Source organism: Podarcis muralis, chromosome 10 (genome assembly GCF_964188315.1).
Source record: "Podarcis muralis chromosome 10, rPodMur119.hap1.1, whole genome shotgun sequence".
In the NCBI taxonomy this organism is placed as follows: domain Eukaryota; kingdom Metazoa; phylum Chordata; class Lepidosauria; order Squamata; family Lacertidae; genus Podarcis; species Podarcis muralis.
The window spans coordinates 26,585,731-26,611,498 of NC_135664.1; the positions used below are offsets into that span (position 1 = coordinate 26,585,731).

A 25,768-nucleotide genomic window follows, 5' to 3' on the forward strand; every position below is an offset into this window, starting at 1 on the left:
CGTGCAACCCCATGTGTTCAGAAAGGGTCCTCTGGTACGGGAAAACGCCAGTACAGACAAATGCCCATTTCTGCATGATCAAATCACGTGTGACTGCCAGGAGTGCCAACTCTACGGCGACCTGGGGGCCCGAGCACCCACAAAAAAATCTTGTGGTCGCTCAGCATCCACACTGCAGGGCCCCCTACACAACTTACAATGCCTTGCAAAGCACTGAAAGTCACATCTGAGATGCTGTTCGAGGCCTTGCAAAACCTTGGAACCTGACTTCCGGTGCCCCAAAGCTTCAGTTCCACTTGTAGATATTTTTGGTACACTCTTTTTGATCTGGATTGGAGAGATCGTGGCAGAAAGAGCATTTAAAAGGTGTTTAGAGGGTGCTTCCCACTTACGCAATTTTCACTTATGCACATGGGGTGCTGGAATGTAACCCCCCCATAAGTAGGGAGTCACCTGTACTCATAACACATGGTCAGCACTACCTATTCTGCAAGTACAAGCTGACAATAAGCTTGAATTCTAGACACACATTTCATTCTTCTCCACTGCCCTAGGCAATCAGTACTGTCTGGTTAAGGGGCTATAATGTTCTTTTACATTATATATTTCCAATGTATGGCTGTTTGAAAAATTGTATGGCATTATGGTAAACTCTTAAACTATGATGTCAGTGTATTTAGTATAGTCATAGTAAAATGATATGATCTGGTCTTAATTCAATTCCCTACAATACCTTTTATCAGTTTCCTTCTATGTTTATAGCAAAGCTGATAAAATTTAAACAGCAGCATCCACAGCTTTTTTATGTAGAAGTTAAGTGAAACTCTGGCGATAGGATGACACTTTTCTTGTGACTATTGCTGCAGAAGCCAACTGATTATGGGTGGGGATGGGGATTTCACACCTGCAAAGTTAAAACTAGACGGCAGATTTCCACAAAAATAGTTCATCTCCCAGATAAACACAAAAATAGCAAACCATTGAATCATGTAATTGGAGAGGACCTTGGTGGTCAGGTCAGTGGCTTTACCAGAATTCATGGTCCCAAAGAACACTAAATGTCAGAACCTTCCTGAAGAGGTGTAGGTGCTCTGATGCAGTGTAGACAGCCCATACCACAGGACATGCAACCTATAGAGGGCCCTGAATGCTAGTGAACATGCAAGGGGAAGTCCTTGTTTAGAAGAACATCTCCTATAGTCCCTTGGACCTTTTCATGCTGTTAGTAGTGGAGAGAAGGTGTGGAGCTGCCTTGCCAGTTCCTTTCATCACCAAGGGAAGGGAAAAGGGGAAATGTGTTTTGGAGAGTGCCGGGGGACAGTTAAAGATGGGCAAGAAAGTAGCAGGAAGATGGTGGGGACAACTTCTTTCCATGCCCATGGATTGGCTTGGTACAATTCTTCTGCATTTTCCTGAGTTTTATTTACAGGAAATGCAGAGAAAGCCAAACTGAAGAGAAGCGTGGCAAGATAATTACATTGCCATAATATAGCAGCGAATATTCATTCCTCAAACTAAATGGAATAATTCAGCATCTAAATTCTTACTTAGTGACAATAAATATGAGGAGGTAAAATGGGGCAAAGCGGTGGTCTGAAACCCCAGATTAGACTCAAATCTACATAACATGTTTGTGGTCTCTGAAAGAGTTCTTGTTCATCATGATAAGACATTATTTCATATTAAGTAAGCATAGCACAGCCAGTTCCTATGTACTTGCAGCTTCTGTATTCACCAGGGGAAATTAGAAGTGTGCTTAAAGAAAACAATTTGTGCAACACAACTACAAAGGTTTATGTAAAAAAACAAACAAACAAAACTTGGGAGGAATCCAGTTGATACCCTTGTGCTCACAGAAGTGTTTTTGATCCAGTGGATGAATCTGCTAATGGAAGAAAAGTGATAGTGGTTATTTTATCCCTGTAGCCTCCAGTACATCTAAAAATGGGCTCCAGAGAGGAGCAGAGGAAAGGAGGAAACAGCTACAATTTCCTCTCTAGCTCATCCATTAACAGAGGCATTGCTGGATCAAAAGCACAAGGGTACCAGTTAGATTCCATCAAATGGGTTTTAGAAATGCGTACTCCTTAGCAGGATAAACAGTATCCTGGTATGCAAGGAATATCAGAAGCTGCAGAAGTAAGTTACTGTCTTTTCTTGTTACATATTTGGTACATTATGCATGGAGTGTTTCGTTTAGTTGGCATGAAATTTCAGAATACATTTGAATGTTATATGTGCATGTCTTCCTTTAATGTTTGACCCTAAACTTAATTCCTCATAACTGCATGTTTGGAAAATTTCAGGTTTCTCTATTAAGAAAATGGACTTTTAAAAATAATAAAATGTTAATATATTCATTTGAAATTCAAAGTTTTATGTATTTTAATCACTAGTTATGTTGGTGCTTAAGGTTATTTTTCAGATAATTTATAAAAGAACCCCAGACCTTACCGTAATCACCTCTTATTTTTATAAAGAACGCATTTTCAAAACCACAGTGCAGTAATCCTGTAGAGTATCTACACAGAAATCTTGTTGCACTTCCTTTTGCAGAAAGGTGAATCTACTGTGCATAAGTAATGCCTTCAAGTGGATCATGCGGCTTAATTCCACAGATCAATTAATTTCATATACTGATGAGCAAGTGTAGGAACCTGCTTGACTGAACTAATTTGACTGTCATCGTTGACTTTAAAATCTGCTTTAGGAATGTGCTATAATCTTGCTGGTAAAATTATGCATCCTTTCTGCACAAAGCTATGGACTCAATGACTTTCCTCCAAATTTTGCATTATAAAAATATTAGCCATAGCCACCTCCATATATAGGTATCAGTTAGCAAAATAAGTAGAGTATGCTAAAGAAGCAAATATTACAGATCCATGACATGTGAAGCATGCTAAATAAATCAAATCACAACGTTGAGCATCATTAATTAACCTTGCTGCAAATCCATTCTGAGGTCAAATGTTCTTAGATACCACATTCAGTGTCATTCTTCTGATGCAAAATTAATACATAGAATGTTTTTACAGAATGGTTGTGAGTGAAATTACTCTAATGTAATGGATATTTGGGAATAATAATTAATCCTTTTCCATTTTCTAGCAAAGGCAAGCCGGCAGGTTGACATTGCTACTCAAGGATGGTTCATCGGTCTTATGTGCGCTGTTGCTCTTCTCATCCTGATTTTGCTAATAGTTTGTTTCATACGGAGAAATAAAGGTGGAAAATATCCAGGTATGATATGTTGCACTGTGAGTTCAAATATTTAATTCTATTTACATTTAATATATTCTCTAGTCTTAATTGCCCAAATCAAGATTACTACATCAAGGAACCCAAAAGATTGGGTTTTATAAAATAAAATAAATCTTTTCACAATAATTCCCTGGGTCATATCACAAACTGCCTTGAAAGGCACTTTGGGTTTTATCCATGCTGAGCAAACTGACTTCTACTGATGCAATGGGATTTCTGTCTCCTCCCCCTGATTTCCTCAAAATCTGAAGGGTCTCCCAACCTTCTGGGGCTGATTTTGAGGGTATGTGGAGGCCTAGAGGCAGCATGAGAGGAAAAAGAAGTTTTGTTGCGTGCATGGAAGTCTTTCGTGTGGGCAGAGCTGCAGTATTAGATAAAACAGTTCGCCATATGGTGTGGGAAGAAACTGGGAGAAGAGAACTACTTGTGCTGCTCTTTGGATCTGTAATTTGATTCAGATTTTTTTCTGGAATTTTTGTGAATTTTCTGGAATTTTTTTTTCTCATGCTACTGATAGAAATTTAGCTTCTATCAGTGACATCTTTGGGGTTGTATCTTCCATTGTATATTTAACATAAAATTGAATTGACATTCCTGGTAGTTTGCTCCATAAAGATCCAATTGTATGCTGCTGAATTCCAGCGTAGGAATCACAAAGCAGAGGGGCATATTCTATAAAGTCTATTATTACAGGGCATACCCTTGAGCAAAGAGGTTTCCCAACATACCTTCCCCAAAGCATTTCGGATGGAAGAACATTAAATCTTGGTTAGGAACCTAGTATATAACTTCCCCCATAGTTAATAGAAAATAGTTAAGTCTATAGTTTCCTGGGTCATTAGCTTGTTCTCTTCCAACTGGAAGGGATCATACCAGAACTATTTATTGTAACAAGAAGGGCAACCACCAATTGTATTCACCAGTGTTGGTTTACTTTTATAAAGTCTTTTGGGGTATAGTCAATCCCTGGAGTCTTCTCACTCTTAAACTGGTTAATTATAGAGGGTTGCTCAGACAGTATTATAGCGTTTTCCCATGAGCCCACCACACAAACAAGATACTGGGCAAAACCTCGCTGAGTAGTTTGCTGCAATCTATGGGCCACGGTACCTCTGGGCAAAGGCATCCCACACTTATTGGGCTCTGAATGAGGGTTATCCATCAAAGGAGCTTCTGTATTTTTTTGTTCTGGAGACTTGGTATCATTAGTGATCTGATATGACCTATTAGTGTCCACTAAAGATGCAAACCTATTAACTATTGGAATTATAAATGGCAGGCATGGTCTGTGTTGCACAAGCAACATGATCTCTTTTACTTTATTTAGATTTGGGTTTATTAGTCATATCTGAGGGTGGGTGAGACCTTTTCCTTCCTTTCATACTGGTGATGATAATAAAACTGGTCTAAAGACAATTCAACTTGATTTAAAACAAATTACATGGAAATCAAACATACAAGTACACTTCAACTAAAACTGAATATAAACATAAAAATCAGCTAAAGAAAGTATGATATAACTCCTGCAAGTTACAAAGCCTAAAATAATACCAGATACCTCTTTTCTGCTGTTTCTGCAGTAGAGGCTTCTTTAGAAAATGCTCTTCCGGGATGCAACCCAAAAGAAAGTTGCTGTGTGTTATGATGAAGATCAGCATTCTGTCTGCAGATCTTTATGTTCCATGGAAATAGTTGCAGCCCAGTTTATCCTTAATAACAGCAATGCACTCCTGGATTCCAGGGTGATTCCAGCATGAACCAAGGCAGTTATTCCCTTTTTATAACTGCAGTAGGAGATGGAGATTGCAAGGGTTAGGTGACTGGCAAACAGCTGCTGCAGCACACAGGGTCCTTCAGAAAGCACACACCCCACTAGGGGTTGACATGCATCACACTTCCAGCCCTTGCTAATTGTTATCCTTCATTTGTATGTTTTAGTGAAAGAAAAAGAGGATGCTCATGGTGACCCAGAAATACAGCCTATGAAAGAAGACGACGGAACACTTGGTGAATACAGGTAAGCAATTAGGTTAATTCGTACGGGTCATGTCTGCTTGATTTTGAAGAGAACTACTTATTTTTAACACTTGCTCCACACCGTTCAGAAGTATTTAATACTGGAGGTGTTAGTAGCTTCATCAGCTCAGCATCCTCAAACATGATGTCTCACCAACATTAAGAATACCATGTGGTGTCACCCACAAATATATTGATGTAGGACCATAGCCCCATTGCCATTACAATTGCAAGGCAATTCACAGGCATAGATACCAACATATCTGATAGTTAATGATCCACTTGACTGTAAGGGAAATTTGAAATTCTGTGGGTGCAGTAATTGTGGCAAAGCATAACATAAGGCATGGCAAGGCATGGCAGCATCTCCACTGCTGTAGGAATGTTTCTAGAGGAAGTTGTGGAAGTTCCCCCAGTGTCTCATCGTCTTCTGGTAGCCTTGTTCCCACACAGCCTCTGTGGATTACAATCTACCAGAGCAATCCTATGCATGTTTACTCAGAAGTAAGTACCATTGTGTTCATTGGGGCTTACCCCCAGGTAAGAGTGCAAGGATTGCAACCTATGTGGAAAATCTTGAGATCATACATTATGATCAACCAGAAATGTAAAATACAGATCCAAATTGCAGTATTGCTAACCGGATACTTAAAACAAATTTGGATCCAGGGTTTTACTTCATTCATATGTCTCATATATTTGCTTCCAGTGTTCACTGTGATTTTGGGGCAGTTTTGTGCATGTGTGATTTTTATTTTTACTTATTATTTAATCTTTCTGCCTTATTCCTTTCAAAGCAGGAATAAAGCAAAATATATGAATGTCCTGTATTAAATCCAGGCTTAGTAGTAAAAAATATAATGGACTTCAGCGGTACTCAGATTTTGTTTTTTGTCTTGGTAGTGTAATAATCAAACATAGATGAATTCTAGGCATCTTGTTCAACAGTAGGGGAAAAAATAGCTAAGTGATATACGAAGGGTAAAAATCATCAATTTGAATGGATAAAAATTAGGTGGTAGTTTCAAATTAGCTGAACTTTGTTAAGTTCCAAGCCAGTTCATTGTTATCTAATAAGAATAATAAATTAGCTGTATTTCTTGCCTCACAAAGGCATGCTATTCAAACTACTAATAACAATATATAATATAATTCAAAGAAAGCTTTATCATTATAATCCAATGTGTTGCTTTAAACAAGAAAGGATGATTTATTTAAAAGGTTAGCCTTTTGTGTTTTGTTTGTGCGTTCTATCATATTTTAAGATATGTTTATGTATCATTTTAAATACTTTGTTTCTTGTATGTCATGTACTGTAGTGCTCTAATTGTCATTTTTAATGAGTTCAGTATATTTTTGTAGCTTTCTATCTATAGGAAATTAGTCTTTCATTTAATTGTTCTAAGCTGTCTATTGTATGATTCTGAATGCCAAAGAATAGGTCCTGTGTTGTTCTATGGCACTTACAATGCAGAAACTTTTAAAGGTGATTAGGTTTTGTATTTCATTGTTGCTGGGTAACAATAATTATAAAAGATTTGGGCTAATAATATTGGCCTAAAGCAATTAAGTAGTGACAGAATTGTTCGCAAAGGGAAATTATTCAAATGCTAACTTGTACCTATGATAGCTTTCTGTTCATAGTCATGCAGAATTATGCCAATTCTCTGGTGAGTTTTTCTTGGGCAACTCAGTTCTAGATGTGATCATCAAATCTATTATCATGTGGGACCTAAGCCAGGATTTCAGTCTATGTCTTGAAACAACTAGCATGTTAATGTGTGAAATCATCTATGCCATCGTCAGTTAGTTGTACGGTTAAGTAAATGATTGCATGAATCTTTACTACCAGATTTTATATATTTTTAAGAAGTCGCTCATCTAATTCATTTTGCTAAAAAATCTCATTTTAGACACAAGTTCCTGCGGCATTCACAGGTAATAGGATTTGCCCCCTTTTCTCTTTAGAGACAGAGCAGATGCAAGCAAATATTCAAATCACGGAATATGTGTTTGTAACTTTTGTGCAGCCCAACATTGCTACCATTAATCACTTTCCTGGTTCATGCTGCCTCAGGCAGTTCTAAAATATGATTCAGTGTGTCTTTGAGGGAAACTTTTTTTTGTTTTTGTTTCATTTCCCCCCCAAGAATTCGAGTATTTTGAACTTTTTTCATCACTTCAGGTCCATGTCTCCGTGGACAGTAAAGAAAACGGACAAAGGAAGAAAGAGAGAATGTAGCGATGTCACTCGTTTTCCCGAAGCAGACCCTGCCTTTACCAAAGCAGTGTCTGTGTGGTCTCAGAGAGCCAACCTATCCAGAAGGTCAGGAGAGCAATCCTTCATCACCAGATCAGAGACCTCTCACAGGAGAGTCAGGAACTCTCCAAAGCATTTAAAAGTAAACTCCATCTCCCCTTCACTCTGTCGGAGGAAAAATAAACCAATGGAATGGCAGCCTGAGGGTGTTTCTAGATACCACACTCTGCGGCAGCAAATAACAGACCTGGATGAAGGGTCAGATTCTCAGGTAGGACAGCGTCCCCAATATCAGCAAAGGTCCACCAAGGGCCCAGCCTCTTCACAACAGTGGTTCAACCACACAATAGGCCCCAACTCAGATTCAGAAGACAACTACAGGGGCCAAGTCAAGAAGGTAAGACCTTCTGGTGCTCCTAGTATTGCTTGTAGTTGCTCCAACTCTGACAATAGTTCACTAATGACGTCTGTAGCATTACCCAAAACTACTACCATTTTGAAGGATACCCATGCTGTGGCCAAAAATGCTGTAGCTTCTGCCATGCAGGCTGGACCTTCTTCAATAATGGACCCCGAGGCATTACACACAGTGATTACTGTGGCCTCCTATGAAGCAACTAGAGAGCACTGTCGGTTATCGGTACCTGAAGCTGTGGACAGTGTGGGGAAAAATTCAGCTTCTACAAAAAAGCCTAAATTTCACAGTGACTTGGAGGATGAGTCGCCTCCTGAGAATGAAGAAGTATCATTTGCTTCCTTACTGGAAGTAGAAAAGGATAGTGAGCCCATACGTAGGTTCAAAATGGAGACTCAGAACTACTTATTCAAGCATATTCAGAAAGAACTACAGTTAAAACACCACAAAACTGAACAGTCTGCAGAAAGTAGCATGATAGATAAATCCCTTCCGGTTCATTCAGCTGTTCAAAAGCTAATCCATAAAATCTGGAATAAACCCAATGTAAGACATGTAGCTCCAGCAATTCTACATGAACTGTATCCTCTTCCAGTGGACAAAGCTGTGTTTTGGGGGACCATACCCAAGATAGATACTGCAGCAGCCAGTGGAAATGCTAAGACATGCTTCTCTGGAGTTGCGGGCTATGTCCCCAAAGATCCACTTGATAAAAAGGTTGAGGCTATGATCAAGAGATCATTCAGCTTAGTTTCAGCCCAGCTTAGAGTATCCCTTTATTCTGCCTATGCGTCTAGGGCTTTATTAGCCTGGCTGGAAAAGGAGCAAGCAATAAGGGGAGGCACACTGAAGTCACCTTCAAGCAAGTGGAGAACACGTTTTTTGTGTAGAATTGCAGCTAATTTCATTCATGATGCTGCCCAGGATTCTCTCGAACTCACAATTAAAAACATAGCGTGCCTCACAGTAGCATGGAGGGCTAGCTGGTTGCGTCATTGGCCCTTGGACCTAGGCATGAAATACCAGCTGTTATCCCTACCATACTGTGGTGGAACTTTGTTTGGAGACGGCTTGGGACAGGTTTTCAAAGATTATGCCCAACAGAAGAAATCCCTCCAACAGCTGAAAAGGAAAATACACTGTTCCACTTCTTTTCTTTATTATCCTCACAGGTGTCACACAGCCTATCAGTTCCCCACTAGGTTAAAAAGAGGGAAAGGTTTGCGGTCCTTACATCTCATGAATATGAAAGGGTATAGCATTCAAAGAAGTCACAAATGTACCAAGAGGAGACTTCTGGCATAAATGCTTTCCAGGAAGCAAAAATAGTTTCAGTCAATAAAAAGATGACACAAGGGGAATGAGAAGCTATTTCACATGGTTTCTTGTCTTGATCAATTTTAAATGCAGTATCAGTTTTAAACTCTTTCTGTATCACTCTCACTGCCTCTGGTCGATTGCCTTCTTTTCACTAGGGGAATAGGGGAATAAGTAGATTATTTAACCAACTGTGTCATTCGTTATCCATACTGGATACATTCCCCCCCCCCCCAATTTACAAGGGGATATAGGAGTCTCAAAGTGGAAACACACACACACACACACACACACACACACACACACACACACACACACCTGTTAGTGATCTAGACTGAGGTATACAAGATGGATGTATACCATAATCATAAATATCTAATTAGTACTTTCTGTTTTGCTCAGCCAGCACAATATTTAAAGTCTCTCTGTAGAGTTTGACTTCTGGTTTCATAAAATTCACAAAGGGGTCCCCTGCCCCTTATTTTTAAAATTGTGTTCAAAATAGTAGCCCCAGCACTTCTTAGCTCCAACAGTTCTGGCTGAAATTAGCCAACCATTCCTATATCATTTAAGAAAACTTAAGTTCCTAGGTCATATATTGTTAGTCCAGATAATCCAGTTATTTCATCTCAGTGGGAGTGGCTGCAGTGCCTACGTTCCTATAATACAACAGCATTGTAAAACTGATTCAGAGAGACTTGTATTCCCTTGGGCCATTTTATTATCTAAGAGTGCTTCATATCCAGACAGACTTCCATCATTGCCACAGAATATTTTTAACATGCACTTGCTTCTTTAGACTGATTTGAAAATGCATTTCATATTGGTATCTTCGCAAAGTGGTGCATTACTAAAAAAATTAAACCAATAACACCTGCCAGCCAATTCAATATATCCTACCTTTACAAGAAAATCAACACTGCAATCCTGAACATATTCTTCTATTAGCATTTCAAACATTACCAGTGTAGCATGGCTCCTTCTCCTGCCACTCAAGTAATATAGGGGCCCTGTGATGTCAGAGTTTGACCAGCACTCTGGCAATTCCACCTTTAGGAGTTTCATTCTCAAGAGCCAAATAGTTATGAGTTGTAGAACCTCAAAACAACCATCTTTATCTGTAAAACTGATGCAAATTTTATATATGACATACCCCAGGATACCCTGAGCTTTACAGTCAAAAACCTAGTATCTGTCTCAGTATCCAGGAAGGGGTACTTTTCCTTAGTTTTGAAAAACTTTGAATGATATCCTTTAAAATTACTTGTTTTAACAATGGGGAAATCATTTGTAAAAATGTTATTTTAAAACATTTTGCCTATTTTTTTTAAAGTGTTGACCTGCTACTTGTAGTTAAAATAAAAATTTGCAATATACTTCATATTCTAGATAGTACTAAAAGCTAAGCAATGCAGAGATTTATTTCATAGGAAGTGATTCGATTGTAACTGAAATAATGTAGGCCGACTGAAGCCAATTTGTCAAAACAAAATCCCTAGTGAGATAAGGTAAATTTGTAATTATCCTGAAGGCCTTTTAAATTGTTTTATAGCATAAAATTTATACTTCTGGGATGTCAAAAATTGGTCCTTTATCTCCTTTCTCTTCTGGTCCCATTGATTTAGGCATCTTGTAGATATTGGAAGCATACCAACATATCCGGATTCCGATTCTGTATATTAAGAATTAGGATGAGATCAAAGCAGTTTAATCTTTTTCTCTTCAAGGCATTTAGGAAAAAGTAGTGCATACTGAATAATTTTGGGTATCTCCCTATTTTTCCCCTGAAGTGAGAGACAGTTGTGCTCTCAGAGCCACTATTAAAAGCTGCCAGTCAACTCAATATATCCTACCAAGTTCCTTCCCCTTCCACTGCAATGTGCATTACTGTATTCTTCCTTGTTCCTCCCTCTATTGTGTGGGCAGGTAATCCCTCCCCTACCTGGCCTGGTCTCCTTGGCAACGCTTCCCCCATGTGGGATTGGACAACTGACTGAGGTAGGCGGAGACCTCCAGGTATCCCACCTGAGGGAAGGCAAGGCCAAGCCTATGCTGTTGGAGCCGCTCCAGATCTAGGGGCTGCACGCGTCCACACAAAGGGCGCCCCCCGTTTAAGTGGGGAGCGGTCATTACTGTATCCTTCCTTGTTCCAGTGATTTTTTTAGCTGAATATAGTGCTAATCATATTTTGAGTTATTTTGCATGTTGATCTGCACAATGGGTGCATGCACAGACAAACCAGCCTTCTGCTTTTTGACTCGTTATTGCATCTCCCTGCCCCTGAAGTGAAAAGATTATTAACAGGTAATGAATGCAATGTCGTTGGAATGATGTGACAAAGTTTACTAAGAATTTGTAAAACTTTTTGATGCATTTCTTTTACTGCTCTGTTTCACACCCAAATATTATTTGGCTTCCGTTTACTTATGCCCTTTACAGCCATCTTCTCACTTTGTTATGTATCTCATCCATCACCTTCAAGTTTGCTATTTGTTTCATAAAACTCATAACAGTAAAGGGGGTAAAATGGTTATGTATAAGTAAAAAGAGGGAAGTTCTAATTTGGCCGGAGAGCTGTTCTTCCACTGAAGGAAAGCACTTTGATCCAGTGGAGGCTTCCATAAACAGAACAACAAGGGAACAGATTTTTGATCTTCTGCCTCCTGTCCCCTTGTCCCCTGTTGCCAAGTCTATTCCAGAGGGTCTGGGGACTTTTTAATTTTTTATTTCTTTGGAGCAGCATGGGAGGTCCTGCTGGGGGGCGGGGCTGCAAGAGAAAGGGGAAATTGGCAGAAAAATACCTTCTTTAATTCACAGAAGCCTTTGTTAAATCAAAGAACCTTCCATCAGGGAAGGGCCACAATTAAATACATCACAACATGAGTAACAGGTGATATATTCAGAACAGACCCCCCCTGAAATAAACATTAATTCCATTAATTTCAGTTCTACTCTGATGTGTAGCTAACATCTGGTATCACCTTCTATAATACAACTTTTAGAATTATGTTCTTATGTAATATAAAACTTCATTTAAACGTTGCTCAACTTATTAGTTTATTAAAACTGACTTTCTACTTGTAAATAGCAAGTATTGGAGCGAACTTGCTATTGTAATGCCTCATCTGACAATAAAATTCATATATCCTACAATAAATATTTTCTTTGTAATTGTTCCAGTATTCATGCTACTTAGTGATATACTTGGAGGAGGGGGAAAACATTCTGTTTTAAGTTTTGAAGGATATTTTTCAGTTGTTGATCTTAATTTCAAAGATTTCAGTATGTAAGTATTCATCTGCAAAGGAAGTCAATTTTAAAAAATTGTATAGGTTTTGAGGCTATCTAAGCAGGAAAAGAGAACATTCCTGGTATTATATTAAATCATCATTAGAAATAACGCTACTGTAAAAATGCCAAAAAGCCACAACCCTTAATGTGGAGCTCTTTAAAGTCCACAAGAACACAATCAATCTTCCTTCTGAAGTATATTTCTTAGCAACAAATTAACATTAATTTTCCAGTAAGAATCAAGACTTTGGTTCTCCTCCCAGGAGACATCTGGGAGACATCTTCCTTTCTGTGCATCTTCAATATACATTAACAATTATCTACATTAACAAATTTGAAGGGCAAAGAATATGCCATCTTGAAGTAGAGAGCAGAACATTCTTTTGTACAATGTATCATACTTGAGTAAGTGATATTGTGTTATTCCTGGAAGGAATCCCTTTTGAGTTAAAGGCAAAATCTAGAATTCAGCCGCTAAATTCCCATCTATAGAATATTTTGAAGACATGTTTTACTTAACCACATGAGCAAAATGGATTTACTTTCCATGCCTCTTTTGGTGTGGCAGAATCTGCTTTTATTTGCATAGACAAGCTTGTTCTTTAGGCTTTTTATTGATTGTGCCAATTGCAATTGGTTTTAGTATTTCTTTTGTGTTTGTAAGTCGCTTTGAGTCATTTCTATGCGTAAAGCGACTAATAAATATTCATCTTGGTAATGTGATTCTCTTATTTCTGTCTGTGCCATGGCAAAAGGTGTTTCACATTCTTTCGTGAATGATACAGATTAGGACATCTAAATACATTTAGGTATTTAGGTGCCTTAGGTATTTAGGTGCCTTGAATAGAGTGCCTCTGAGTGTGTGCAGAGTTTCAACTCAAGCAGTGTTTTAAAAGATCATCAAGACGCCTAACCATATACAGAATGCCTTTGTTTTGTGGTCAACATTCATTGGAACTTACTTTCAAGTGACTTTGTATGGGCAGGAATGAAGAATCTGTAGCCCCTTGAGCTGTTGCTGGACTACAACTCCCATCATCCCTGATTATGAGCCATGCTGGCTGAGGCTGGTGGGAGCTGGAGTCTGGCAATAGCTGGATGGCTGCTGGATTAATTCAGCAGTATTGGGAAGCTGCCCCAGCAGCACTTGTTCCTGCTTTGCCATGGAATGTCAGATGCTCATGACTATGTGCGAAGGGGATTCTCCTGCATTGTCCCAAGCTTTGCATGTTTCCCTGACATCAAAGGGGGGAAAACCTGCCACTGCATGAGAGCCCTATCTCACATGCATGAGAGCCCTATCTTAGCTCTGCAGCTTAAAGTAGCTAGTGTTCATAGAAGAAGTCAGTCCAGTGCACATAGTCTATTTGACTTTTCTTAGGTGACCAGAAACAGATGTGATAGTTGCTCCTTCTACTAGTTACGCAGAAGAAGGCATTTCAGTGGGAGTTGCTTCGGCATATAGGTATGAAAGCAGCTTCACCTGCCGACATTTCCTCTTCTGCACAATTGTTAGAGGAATAATCTCCCGTTCTTCTTTAACATCTGGACATTATATTTGACAGATGTAATAAACGTTCATTCCATTGATCCAGTTTATGGAACGTATTGCTAGCCTGCGGTAATTAACTCCTGGTATCTGCTCTCAAGATGGCTACTATTCTCTCTTCATTCAATTGGATTAATAGAACTTAGTTCTCAGCCTTCTTCAATTGGGACCTCTGCCACCATTCCTGTTTCTCAGCATCTAGTAATCTTGAATTTATTTATCTGGCCCCCCTAAACACACACACACACACACACACACACACACACACACACGTTGTGCTGCTTTGAACATGTTCCTTACTCACTGAAAGGGGGCTCCCTTGGTTCCTGAGCTATATATTTGCTGCAATCCCTATGGGAACATTGTTTTCACTTCCTTTTTTAGTGTGAAAAAGACCAAGGGAACCCAATTTCCAAATCTGATTTTTGCATATGCTGTAACTGTGCACTCACGCCAGTGTCCACTTCCGTGCAGGTACACACACTCGTGTAAATCTGCAGTTTTGTTCTTGTTTGTTTTTTAATTATACAGACATTAGACTCTGCATCATTACTAGCATATAGAAAAATCACAGAAACAATGCAACCAGCTGTGTAAGTATTTTTTCATTATTTAGATTATAACTGTAAAATAAACCTAAAAGAAATAAGAATGAAAGAGAAACTGATGAAAAGAACTTATTTCCTTGAATTAAAAAAAAAGTCCTGTATTCTACGGTAATAAATAAAACTGCTTTCTGAAGTTAGTGCCACTACACGTTACTTTTGAAACATTTTGTGTGAAATATATACAAGATTTGAAAACTGCTTATGATCCCCTTTTAAAAAAGAGTATGTATAGTTTTTTCAGTTAAATCCAAATATTTTGTGCTACAAAGCATAGGATACAACAATGCAATGAAAGGTATTATGTATTTCAAACCCTTTGTGCTTTATTCATGGTATACCACCCAACCAGATCTGTCTTTGGTGGGTGATTGTGAATTTCGTTGAAACACAAATCAAAAGATATATTCATATTATTCAAAAGAAAAAAGGAGAGCTCAGAAATATTTGGATCTGTGAATGCATATGATTATTTCGCAGGTGGCATTTCTATTTTGTGGTTAATGCGTGTACAGGTGCATGTTTGTATTTAATGCATAATATAAAACTTTGGGTGATAGTTAACTAGTTATTCTCGAAGTATGATTACCTATGCACATCACTCTTTAATTTTAATTTGTTGTATTCACTTGAGTTCCTTTTTTATTATTAGTGAGAATAAATCACAAGTGTGAATTTGTCATAGTGGTACCTCGGGTTAAGAACTTAATTCTTTCCAGAGGTCTGTTCTTAACCTGAGGTCCACTTTAGCTAATGGGGCCTCCTGCTGCCACCACGCCACTGGCACACGATTTCTGTTCCTATCCTGAAGCAAAGTTCTTAACCCGAGATACTTTTCTGGGTTAGCGGAGTCTGTAACCTGAAGCATATGTAACCAGAGGTACCACTGTATACACATGACTTTTCATCACAGGAGTGATTCTATTTAGGAATTTCTCTTCACTGATGCAGACCTGTATCACAGTGGTAGAAATGATAGTGAACATGTTAATTCTACTTCTGAGGAAATCTATCAGGTTAACATTTAGTTTAAGATAATGGTAGAGAATGACCAGCCTGTAGGCCTAATTAGGTCCATCAAGCCCCATTTGGACCACCAGATTGTTTTGGCCAAGCCATGCCCATATGTCCCTCACCTGACATCAGGCTCAGGATTGATAAAGCCGCAGCTACAAACATTGAATTCATTTGCAGCTTAAATTCATCACTATTTGAATGTGGTGCCTTACGTTGCACTGCTTTCAGCAGGGATCAGATACACTCGGATATCCCAGTTGCTCTCAAGTGTATCTGATCTGACAACAGTGTGACAGGAGAAGACTGTTGGGATACTGCCAGGGAGATAAAGTCCATCTGAGCCCCCAAGCCGGCTGCCGGACGATCCATCTGCCTCCCGTAGTCACGCAGTCACGCAGTATCAACAATTAGCGACACGAAGCCTTAGAAATAGATTGCCACATTCCTAGGCTGGTGCACACTCTTTCAGCAGAATCCACACAGCAAAAGATGCACAGCAGGAGAGCATATTTACAGTTTATTCAACGTTGGTTAGAACAAAGAAAAGACATGACCGTCTGCTTCAGCATTCAAGCACAGAGATAGAAAACGAAAGCAATAGCAAACATAAACATCCTGTAACAGGAAATACGCAGACTCTGTGACTCACAGCCTGCTCCCTTTTAAGGTGGAACGGAAATATCCTAACAAAGACACCAAATTCAAACTGCACCGAAGGTTAAGCCACTTCAAAGAAACAATCAGGAGTGAACTCTTGATTGTTTCTTTACAGTCAGAGCTTTACCTCTCCTGTGCCTAATGTCAAATGAGGTCAGGGGATTGACAAGTGGTCACTCTGTGAAGAGTTAACTACTTTCATCAAGCCTTCTGGCTAAAAGTGGCCCCCAACCTTAGTTTAATATATTTATTTATCCTTTCATATTTTCCAAAAGTCACCATAAAATGCACCAATTCTACGTTCACTAGGATGTGTCATTCCACGCGTGGTTCTTTCCTTAAATGAATTAAAACTTTGGATCCAACACATTATCATAACTAACCTGTCATCTTTTCGTCCAGCCTATCTTACCAGATCAGAAATCCAGAGGAATAGTTAATATTCTCTTCATTGCTTAGGAAGGCAATACAGATGACCATTACTTTAGTAGAGGCACATACTCAACTTCCCATTAAAATGAAATGGGATTTCAAAATGCTTAATTTGGACTAACTCTAGATATTTTCTATGGAGTGTCTTGATTTACATTTGCATGACTTAAATACCATCTTCCCCCTCTACAGACTCAATATTGTGTACTTTTTATATAAATATATGTGTCTTCTTGTTGTTTCTTGCAACGTGCATGTTAGATAAGTCAAATAAGTTAAAGGAAATAGTTAATTTTAAACATATATAAGAGCTATGGCTGGTTTTCAATTTGTCTGTGTAACTATTGTAATTTCACCCTATTTATGCAATACAATGAGAGGTAACTTGTTGTCTTTTTTATAACTTGGTGGGAGAATGATATATTCTAGTTTAACTGTATTTCCTTTAAATTTAAAAAGATATAATTGTTTCCTTTGGATAATATTTATAGATTACATCCATTTTGTTACAAAGATAGCCAATGCATATTGTGAAACAAGCCTTTAGGAATGAAGAATAAATGTGGAAGTAATGGAAGACAGAGTTGGAAATCCACTGGACTCCAATAAGTGAAAGAAACTACAATGTTCACTCAAGTCTAGGGAATGCAGAACCAAGCCAGAGGGGAAACACAAGTCAATATTCAAGGGACACAGCCATCTTTGTTTGCAACACATTTCCAGTGTGTTAAAAATAACCACTGTGGCTATCATCATTTTGAACAAAAATGCATATAATTGCAGTGAAAAGCTGGTTTCATGATTTTATAATGTGGGAGCTTATATCTTATTATACAGTATTGTCTAATGCATATATTAGAGTGTTGTTGTTATAAATGGAGAAATGGAAGGGAAAGACACATATCTGAGCTTGCAATACATAGCTTGAATAAGAAATCTCCATAGTGCTTCCCTGAATAGAAATCAACATTTTTTCCTGAATTTGCTGTGATGTGTGCTCAGAAATTCAAAACAAACTCATATTCCTCAATTTATTTCAAGCTGCTGTAACAAGTAGTTTGCAGCCATAATAATAATGTGATGTTCTGCACCAAATTCAATCTGCAATCCTCAACATGCTTAATAGGGGGTAAGTTTTATTGAACTGAGTAAACAAATTGGGGTTATGCTGCTTTCTCTTCCCATGCCTCCATTAGTGTTTTTTGGGGCTCTTCAAATTAAATAGGTTTACCGCTTTGGTACTTTTCAGTTAATATTCATATTGAATGTGTAAGATATGTAGTCTTTGACACCAACAGTTAAGTAGTGCCATGGTCAGACTGGGAAAAGGGAATCTTAAGAGATTTTCCAGCGTCATATGAAGAGGCATGCAGTTTTGTTCCTGGTATGTTACTGGTTGGAAATTATCTTATGGTCCACTCTAATATAGAATGTCTTAAGATGGATTCAAATAACCTTCCCCCCCCCCCCTCTACTACACAATGATATTTTGTGGGACAAAAGTCTAACCTGCCAAATTTCCTTTCTAGATGCATCACAAACAGCTTATTGTGAGATTCAAAGGATTATTTTGATCTACATTTAGAATCTGACAACTCTTGAGTGAACGCATAATTCTTTTGCTACCTGGAAATTCAGAAGGGAGCTCTGAAGTTTCTCTTTGTAGAAGGCAAGAGAGAGATTATCTGAACAGAGTCTGAGATCTTAAGGTCAAGGATATATCCCCTAAGAGAAAAGAAACAGCAGAATTCGCCCATGAGATAATGTATCTTGATAGAAAGGATTTCACAAACACTGCAAGTAGAGATGAGTTTGGAGTAGTCTAAACATTCTGTTGTAAAGAGAGAGAGAGAGAGAACACATCTGTTGTCCTATTCCCAATACCTCTCCATTATAGTAAGCCTGCAACTTACGTGGGGTAATGTTTCAGGAATCGCTTCAAAGCAAAAATCACATATCGTCAAAACATATTGGGTTCAGTGGCAGGTAGGATTTCCCCACCAGATGCCTGTCCCCTTTCAAAAAAAATCTTTTTTGCCAAGTGCGTAAAGCTGAATGCACACAAGTTAAATGTGCATAAGCTGTGGGCTTACTGTATGCTTAAACCAGACAGTTGAACCTTGCTTAACAGATGGGCATAAAAGATATTGGAGGTTACAAGAGAAGGCTCAGAGGAATACCAGATTACAGTGGCAGGACAAAGCAATGATGAGATTGGATGCAGTAGGGAACTAACCTTGCTGTCGGTGGATATACTGGGCTGTGCCAAAGGAGGAATACAGGATGGGTACTTCAAATGAAAGGGAAATCCTCATACCCTGCACACCTGTGGCTCTGCACACAAAAATCACAAATGTGGCCCATAGATATGTCTGTATGAAAAGTCCCTGTGCTTGTAGATGGGCACAAGCAAGCAGCTAGATACACAATAGGGTAAACCTGCACAGTCTGCGGTAGTCCCTGTTAGTCATGTAGACGATGATAGAAGTGGGCATGATAAAAGTGGGTAGGGAGGTATGATAAGATTTTAAGCAGAGACAACGCTGACGTACAGCATCAACAAACATCTCACCCAGGTTCATAGTTAATCTCAGGACTGATTGATAACATTAACAGTAGAGTGCAGAAGCCATTTCCACACGGTTGTGTCCTACACCTTTCGGCATCATGTACAGCAGGCACGTCCAACAGGTAGATCATCACCTAATGGTAGATCATTGGACGTCTGTGGTAGATCACTGACTCCCCCCTAAAAGAAGCTCAACATTTTTGCTCTGCACCCCCCAAAAATAGAGCTTTCCTCATCCCCCCCAAAAAAGTTCAACAACTTTGACCTGAACCCCCCAAAATGGGGTAGATCACTGCCAGTTTTTAACTCTGTGAATAGATTGCAGTCTCTTGGGAGTTGGCCACCCCTGATGTGCAGGAAATAATCACAAGGATGCCACAAATGATGTTACTTCCCATGCTAATGGTGTGATACTGAAATGGAAAATACACATGGCATAAAGTGGTATGAGATCCTGCTGTGTGGAAATGGGTTATACACAAGTCTGATAAAGTATGGTTCTGTTCTTATACTGCTAATAAGCCGCATTGTCTGCAACTTCTAGCAAAACAGTCCTCTCTGCATGTAGACTAGGAAGATGCTGGTGTGGACCATTGCATACTGCCTGGCACTGTGGCCCAAGTTGTGGAGATTGCTAGCCATGAACGCATATCTGCTCAGTTGTTGAAATTAGGGCATGCTGCATGTTCCTTCGGTATATGCAGATGGTATTTGTCAAGATTTCCATTGAGAGAGATATGCTCCAGGCAGCAAAACCACCTTTGTACGCAGTTACCTATACTGTCTCAAGCAAAAGCTAAGACCGAGTGTAAACCATTTCTTCCAGCTGCTAACAATTCTTTCCAAAATATTCATTCACTCTTGAAGTAGCAAGTTTGATTTAAATATGTTGTGAATTAAGATCTGGTTTTCATTTAACTAAACACTGATCACGATCAGGATATGGACTTTGCTTTTCTTCTTAGGCTGTTTTCATTTGTTTCTTCTGCACCCTTTTAATGGAATATGTAGGTCTCTTGAAAGGTAAGGTTATCCATTTCAAGCCTGGTGTGTGTAATGTAACAAATTGCTCCAAATACAACACTTTGTTTATTGTATTTTTCTAATACTGGGGAGAATCTCGGTTTGTTTGTTTTTTTCTTCTTCATTTAATCAAATTCATTCCTCATTCATATTCAGGAATGGAGAATAAAAAGTTTTAACAGACTAATTTCACAGCACACCATAAGCTTCATATCTGAAGAACAAGGGGCCCTTTCTAATGCTTGCAACTTTTTCTTCATTGCTTCAAAAATGGGACCTGAATTTGTCACTGTGAAGCCTTGCACGGTGGGGAAAACGCACTTCCACCGCTGGAGAAATCCTGCGTTTAAACCATTACTGCACCACGTATTCATACATTGTATTAATTTGTCTTCACCCTGTGATTGAGTTGACTAAAGGACTGTGGGACTACACATACTTTTCAAAAACCAGCATGCATGATTTGTTTTTGTTTTTACAGCTTGTCTAAGTCATATGTTAATTGTTTCTTTTCTTAAAAACCCTTTATTTTTTCAGTGATGCCGATGACCACAAGCCTCTAAAAAAGGGAAGCAGGACACCTTCAGACAGGACTGTGAAAAAAGAGGACAGCGATGATAGTTTAGTTGACTATGGAGAAGGAGTTAATGGTCAGTTCAATGAGGATGGCTCCTTTATTGGACAATACAGTGGTAAAAAAGAGAAAGAACCCGCAGAAGGGAACGAAAGTTCTGAGGCTCCTTCACCTGTTAACGCAATGAATTCATTTGTCTAATTGAAAAAAAAAAGAACTCTTGCCCCATTCATACTACATTTCCATTATTATTATTATTTTCAAGCATTTGTACATCTCCCCCACTTTATGGACATGAAGGAAACAAATATTCTACACGGCAAAGTGTTTATGTAATAAGTGCATATAGGTGAAACTGTTAAACTATATAACAGTAAGTGGTATGTTAGTATGACTCAGAATGCAAAACATTTTGCACAGATACTTGCTTTTTCACAAGACTAAAAAAAGAGCAACGTCAACTAAGAATAACGAAAAGTACAGTATAATGCATGCGAAGCGCTGCATACGTCCCGGGCAAAGCCAGTTTATGCCACTGAAAATGGTTTTGATACTTCGTTATGCAGTCCTCAACTGAATCCCTGGATATGAAGCCCATTTTCATTGTCAGAGTGTTATAGTAGTATTATATAGAACTTCAATGTCTTTGTGGACATTGTTGTGAAATTGGTGACTTAATTGTCTAGATATCATTATGTCTTTTTGCAAGACAGTTAGGAACAGTATGTACAGTATATGATTGATAAATGACTTTTAAGTATGATACTTGCATTTGCTGATGCTTACTGAGATTCTGATACCTGCTCTTTGCTCCTCTTGTAGCCTTTCTAATCCAAGTATTACTGCAGCACAGTGTTCTCTTTTTGACATCCAACGTACATTCTATCTTTCTCCTTTTTTAGGACATGCAACAACATGCATTGAAATGCATTTTGGAATTTATACAGTTATGGAAGTGAAATTTTCAAATGATATAGAAATATTCCAGAAACCGTACAGGGCAAAATACATTCAGTGCCTTTATATAAGTGTACACTCAATAATGTACTGTAGCTGGTCATAACCAATCAGGAACTTTTCTTGTGCAAGGCAGCATTGAAATGAAAAGTTGCAAATTCAAAATTCGCAATTCAGTTCATTTTGATGGAACTTGTGAAGGAAATGCTCCCTGCGGTTTGTGTTGCATCTCAGTAAGCTGGTACAATAGTATATGACTAATGAACTGACATCATTGCCAAAGTAATTTAATTATTGTTAAATTCCCAGATATGTTCAACAGGTACAGAAGAGTTTGTTTTTACGTGATATAAAACTCATTAAGGTTTCTTTCTTTTCTGGAGATAAACTATAGACAAGCTAATGCAACTTACACTTTCATGGCCTTATGCAGTTTACACAAAGATGGCTGAATTAGTATATTTTGCTAACACAGGGAAACACAAAAAAAAGCTCATTATATTCTAAGATACCATGCTCACAAAAGCACCTTTCCTTTCCCAGTAAGTCCAAGACCCTCTGACACCGCTTTTACCATTATGCTTGGCATGAAGCTGCTACTTAAGAGCCACAGCATTCAAGTGAAATTTGACAAATGTTAAGTAAGTTTAGTCATAAATTACCACTATCATCTGTTAGAATGTTTTCTGCAAACACACACACACACGATCAATATCACAGAAATGGTTACCTCCAAATATGAAATTTTATATAACAACCTATGGTTGAAGGAATGCTCAGTTTCATTTGCCAATAAATTGGTTTTTCATAACTTGCATCAAGTTTAATTTTAAGTAAGCTTTTTATATGTAGATATTTTGTTGAATTTGTAAATACACTTAAAGTGTAGATGCTATATGCTTCTAGGTGTTTGAAAATGCTTTTGTTGTACTGTGTAAGAAGTACTCTAACCAACAGAGTGCATGGTATTTTAAAGCATCTACCTAAATATATGTAATTCAAAATTTGAGATAACATGCCCGTTAGGCTGCTACTGTGAAACTTCTATCCATTTTTTGTGCAGGTCCTTAAGGAATGGAGGTGGCACAGCAGCAGTACTTGACAGATTGCACCCAATATCATTATAGGTTGCGTTATTGCTTTTCACTTAATCACAGCACACTTGTTGCAGCTTTGATGCATATACTATGGGACCTATAGTATAGGTTAACTTATAGTATAAATTAAGCACAATTTGAAATACTCACCTTATAAGCATGGCAACACTTAGAGCTGGAAAACAGATATGCAGCACTGATTGAAAAAGCACAAAAAGGATAAAACATTCCTACAAAGATTTACCAACAGTATTGGAGACCAGCGTAATTTTACAATTAAATGTAGATGCTAAATTTATCCATGCATGTGAAAATACACAGAGGAGATTACTTCTGTAATGGTGCAACACATTTTGTATTAAAATAAATGTGGTTTTAAAATTTCACTTGCTGTTCAGTCTCATGCAATAATATCGAACAGATTGTTATCATCATCCATACCCTAGCCTTAAATATTCTACTTTTTATACTCTTAAGATCACACAAAAGGTAAAAATAGATTAATTATAGGCTCAACAGATGAAAGTGGATGAAACTTTGTGAAACTTCTCCACCCCCCACCCCCCACCCGGTGCCACTCTCGTGTTTTCCTGGGATTTGGGGTGGTGGGGTGTTAAATAGTTTTCTATTTATTGCACATTGCAGATGTGTTCCTGAGTAATTCTGCCAGGCTGATCCATCAGAAACTCCATATTATAATTCTGCCTCGCAAAAAAGATGATAGCAATATGCTTGCAAAATGTTGAGCTATGACACTAAACTTTATGGGTCAAACTAGTGGTGATGCTAAATTCATCACTATGAGGCACCGTAAGGGTATTTTTTTAAAAACAAAAAGTTGAAGGCATTAGTCATTGGGACCGCAGTACATAGAGAGGAGAGACTTAACCTTTCCCTCCCCATCCATGATTCTGATGATCTTCCCACCCTCCAATAAGAGCCCTAAGAGGAAAGCTCCCATTCGCAGTTGCCATTTTCATTTCCCATAGTTCCCTTAGGAATTATACTAGATGATGGCAAGCCATTTCCTGCTGCACCTTATTACAACCCTCCTTCACCACCGGTGAATGAACAAAATTGGATTGGGCTTTGTATGGGCATAGTATGTGGCTTCGAAACACAGATCAAAATGTTGTGGGGAGTAGGGCGCTGTTGTTCTCCTATATGGGATGTTGGGGAAATTATTCAGAGCAGACTTGACTGAAGATGAAGGAATCATGTGGAAGCTATGTGGGGCCAGGCACATGGGACCATTATTGACCATTTTGGGAAATAACTCTTATATACTGACCCCCTCCATGTACTCCTTGTCCTGATAATTGCTAAGAGCAAATCTTTCAGCTAAGATCAGAGTTGAGAGATGCTTCCCATTTAGATCACAACATTTTTCTAGGAATTACTTCAATAGAAAATTGTTTTCATTGTCAAAGTATAGCACCTTGGTATTCAATGGTAACACTGCTGCATGGAATGAAAAAAAATATATTTCTCTAGGTATAATTTAAGGAGGACTTTGACTTTACTGGGGTTACAACAATTGGCCCTATTAAAGAAGAGTGATATGAAATGCCTTTCAGTCTACATCACTGTGGTTTCACTATGTTTCACTGTTATTTCGGAATAAGTTTCTAAAGAAAGTACCATGACATGTTCAACAAGGAGATTTCTGGTGGTACATTTCCCCTGACAATTGTAAACCTATGACAAAAATGCTTTGGCTCTCATATTGTGATTTGTGACCTTGATTTTGACCTTGATCTTTGCTTGATGTGGGATTGTTTCTTTCTGTGTTTCTGTTACGTTGTATGTATTTCTTACTTGCTCATTGCTTAACTTCTCGCTTTCCTGTGTTGCGCTTTGTTTTAGCCTGCAGCTGAAACAATTAAATTTTCAGGAAAGACATAGAAAAAATAGTTCCCATCCTGCTCCTCTATTTTTCTTTCCCACACATTTTTCCAAGGAGCTCAAGATGGCATATATGAAGTTATCCCATTGTATTCTCTGTGAGGTAAGTTAGGGTGAATGTGACATGTTCACACTGTGTTTCATCTGAATTAAATGCAGATTCCCCTCTCCTGGTCTAAATACACTGTTCACCCAACTCACACATTGTAGGTGCCATATGTTTTTTTTTCTGCGTAAAATGTTTGAGCGCCTGAGATAGCCAAAAGCTGCAAATATCCAGGGAAATTGGTATGTAATTAAAGAATGTGGGTTTGTGGCCAATTAGCTCATATTTTGTGGTTCACTGGAAAACCCCTAACCTCAGAATGTTTCCTTGTAACTGGGTGATACGGTGCTTCAAGCAGAATATGTAAAAATGACACAGCTAAGCTTGTGACATGCCTCGAATCCAAAGTTACACTAGCTAATTTATAGGTCAGTAGTCCATCCTGTTCAGCAATCACACTTCATCTGTTTCAAAATTTGTCACAGCTATTCAGAGGGCAATGGCAAGCATGGAGAGTGAAGCAGCGTTGTAGGAAGTAGATGGAAGGTTAAGTCACTACTGACACCATCGTTGCAGAAAGAAAGATCAAAATATTCTTTGCTGTATCTTCTAGGCTTGCCAACCTTTTATTTATGATTGCTATTTATTTAGATGATTCATAACCTGTTCTTCATTAAAATCAATCCCAGAGCAGGGTACAACTTAAAAATGTACAATAAAAAATATTTTAAAACATCAAACATCATCCTGAAGCAAAGTTCTTAACCTGAGGTA

At 38.4% G+C, this 25,768-nt stretch overlaps 1 protein-coding gene across 22 annotated transcripts in view; it reads left to right on the plus strand.

Moving 5' to 3' along the window:
* NRCAM (neuronal cell adhesion molecule) overlaps window positions 1-23,429 on the plus strand; it is a 129,760-nt gene extending 106,331 nt beyond the window's left edge. For 20 of the 22 annotated variants that reach the window (XM_077934643.1, XM_077934641.1, XM_028747196.2 and 17 more), the window contains 3 exons: window positions 3,112-3,243; window positions 5,203-5,281; window positions 20,953-23,429. In XM_077934643.1, the coding sequence (XP_077790769.1) occupies window positions 3,112-3,243; window positions 5,203-5,281; window positions 20,953-21,190 (449 nt within the window). In that variant the 3' untranslated portion in view covers window positions 21,191-23,429. Of the gene's footprint in view, window positions 1-3,111; window positions 3,244-5,202; window positions 5,282-7,465; window positions 11,197-14,643; window positions 14,706-20,952 lie in introns of those variants that run through there. The other 2 variants (XR_003708611.2, XM_077934653.1) reach the window with 2 other exon arrangements.
* Window positions 23,430-25,768: the final 2,339 nt, after the last annotated feature.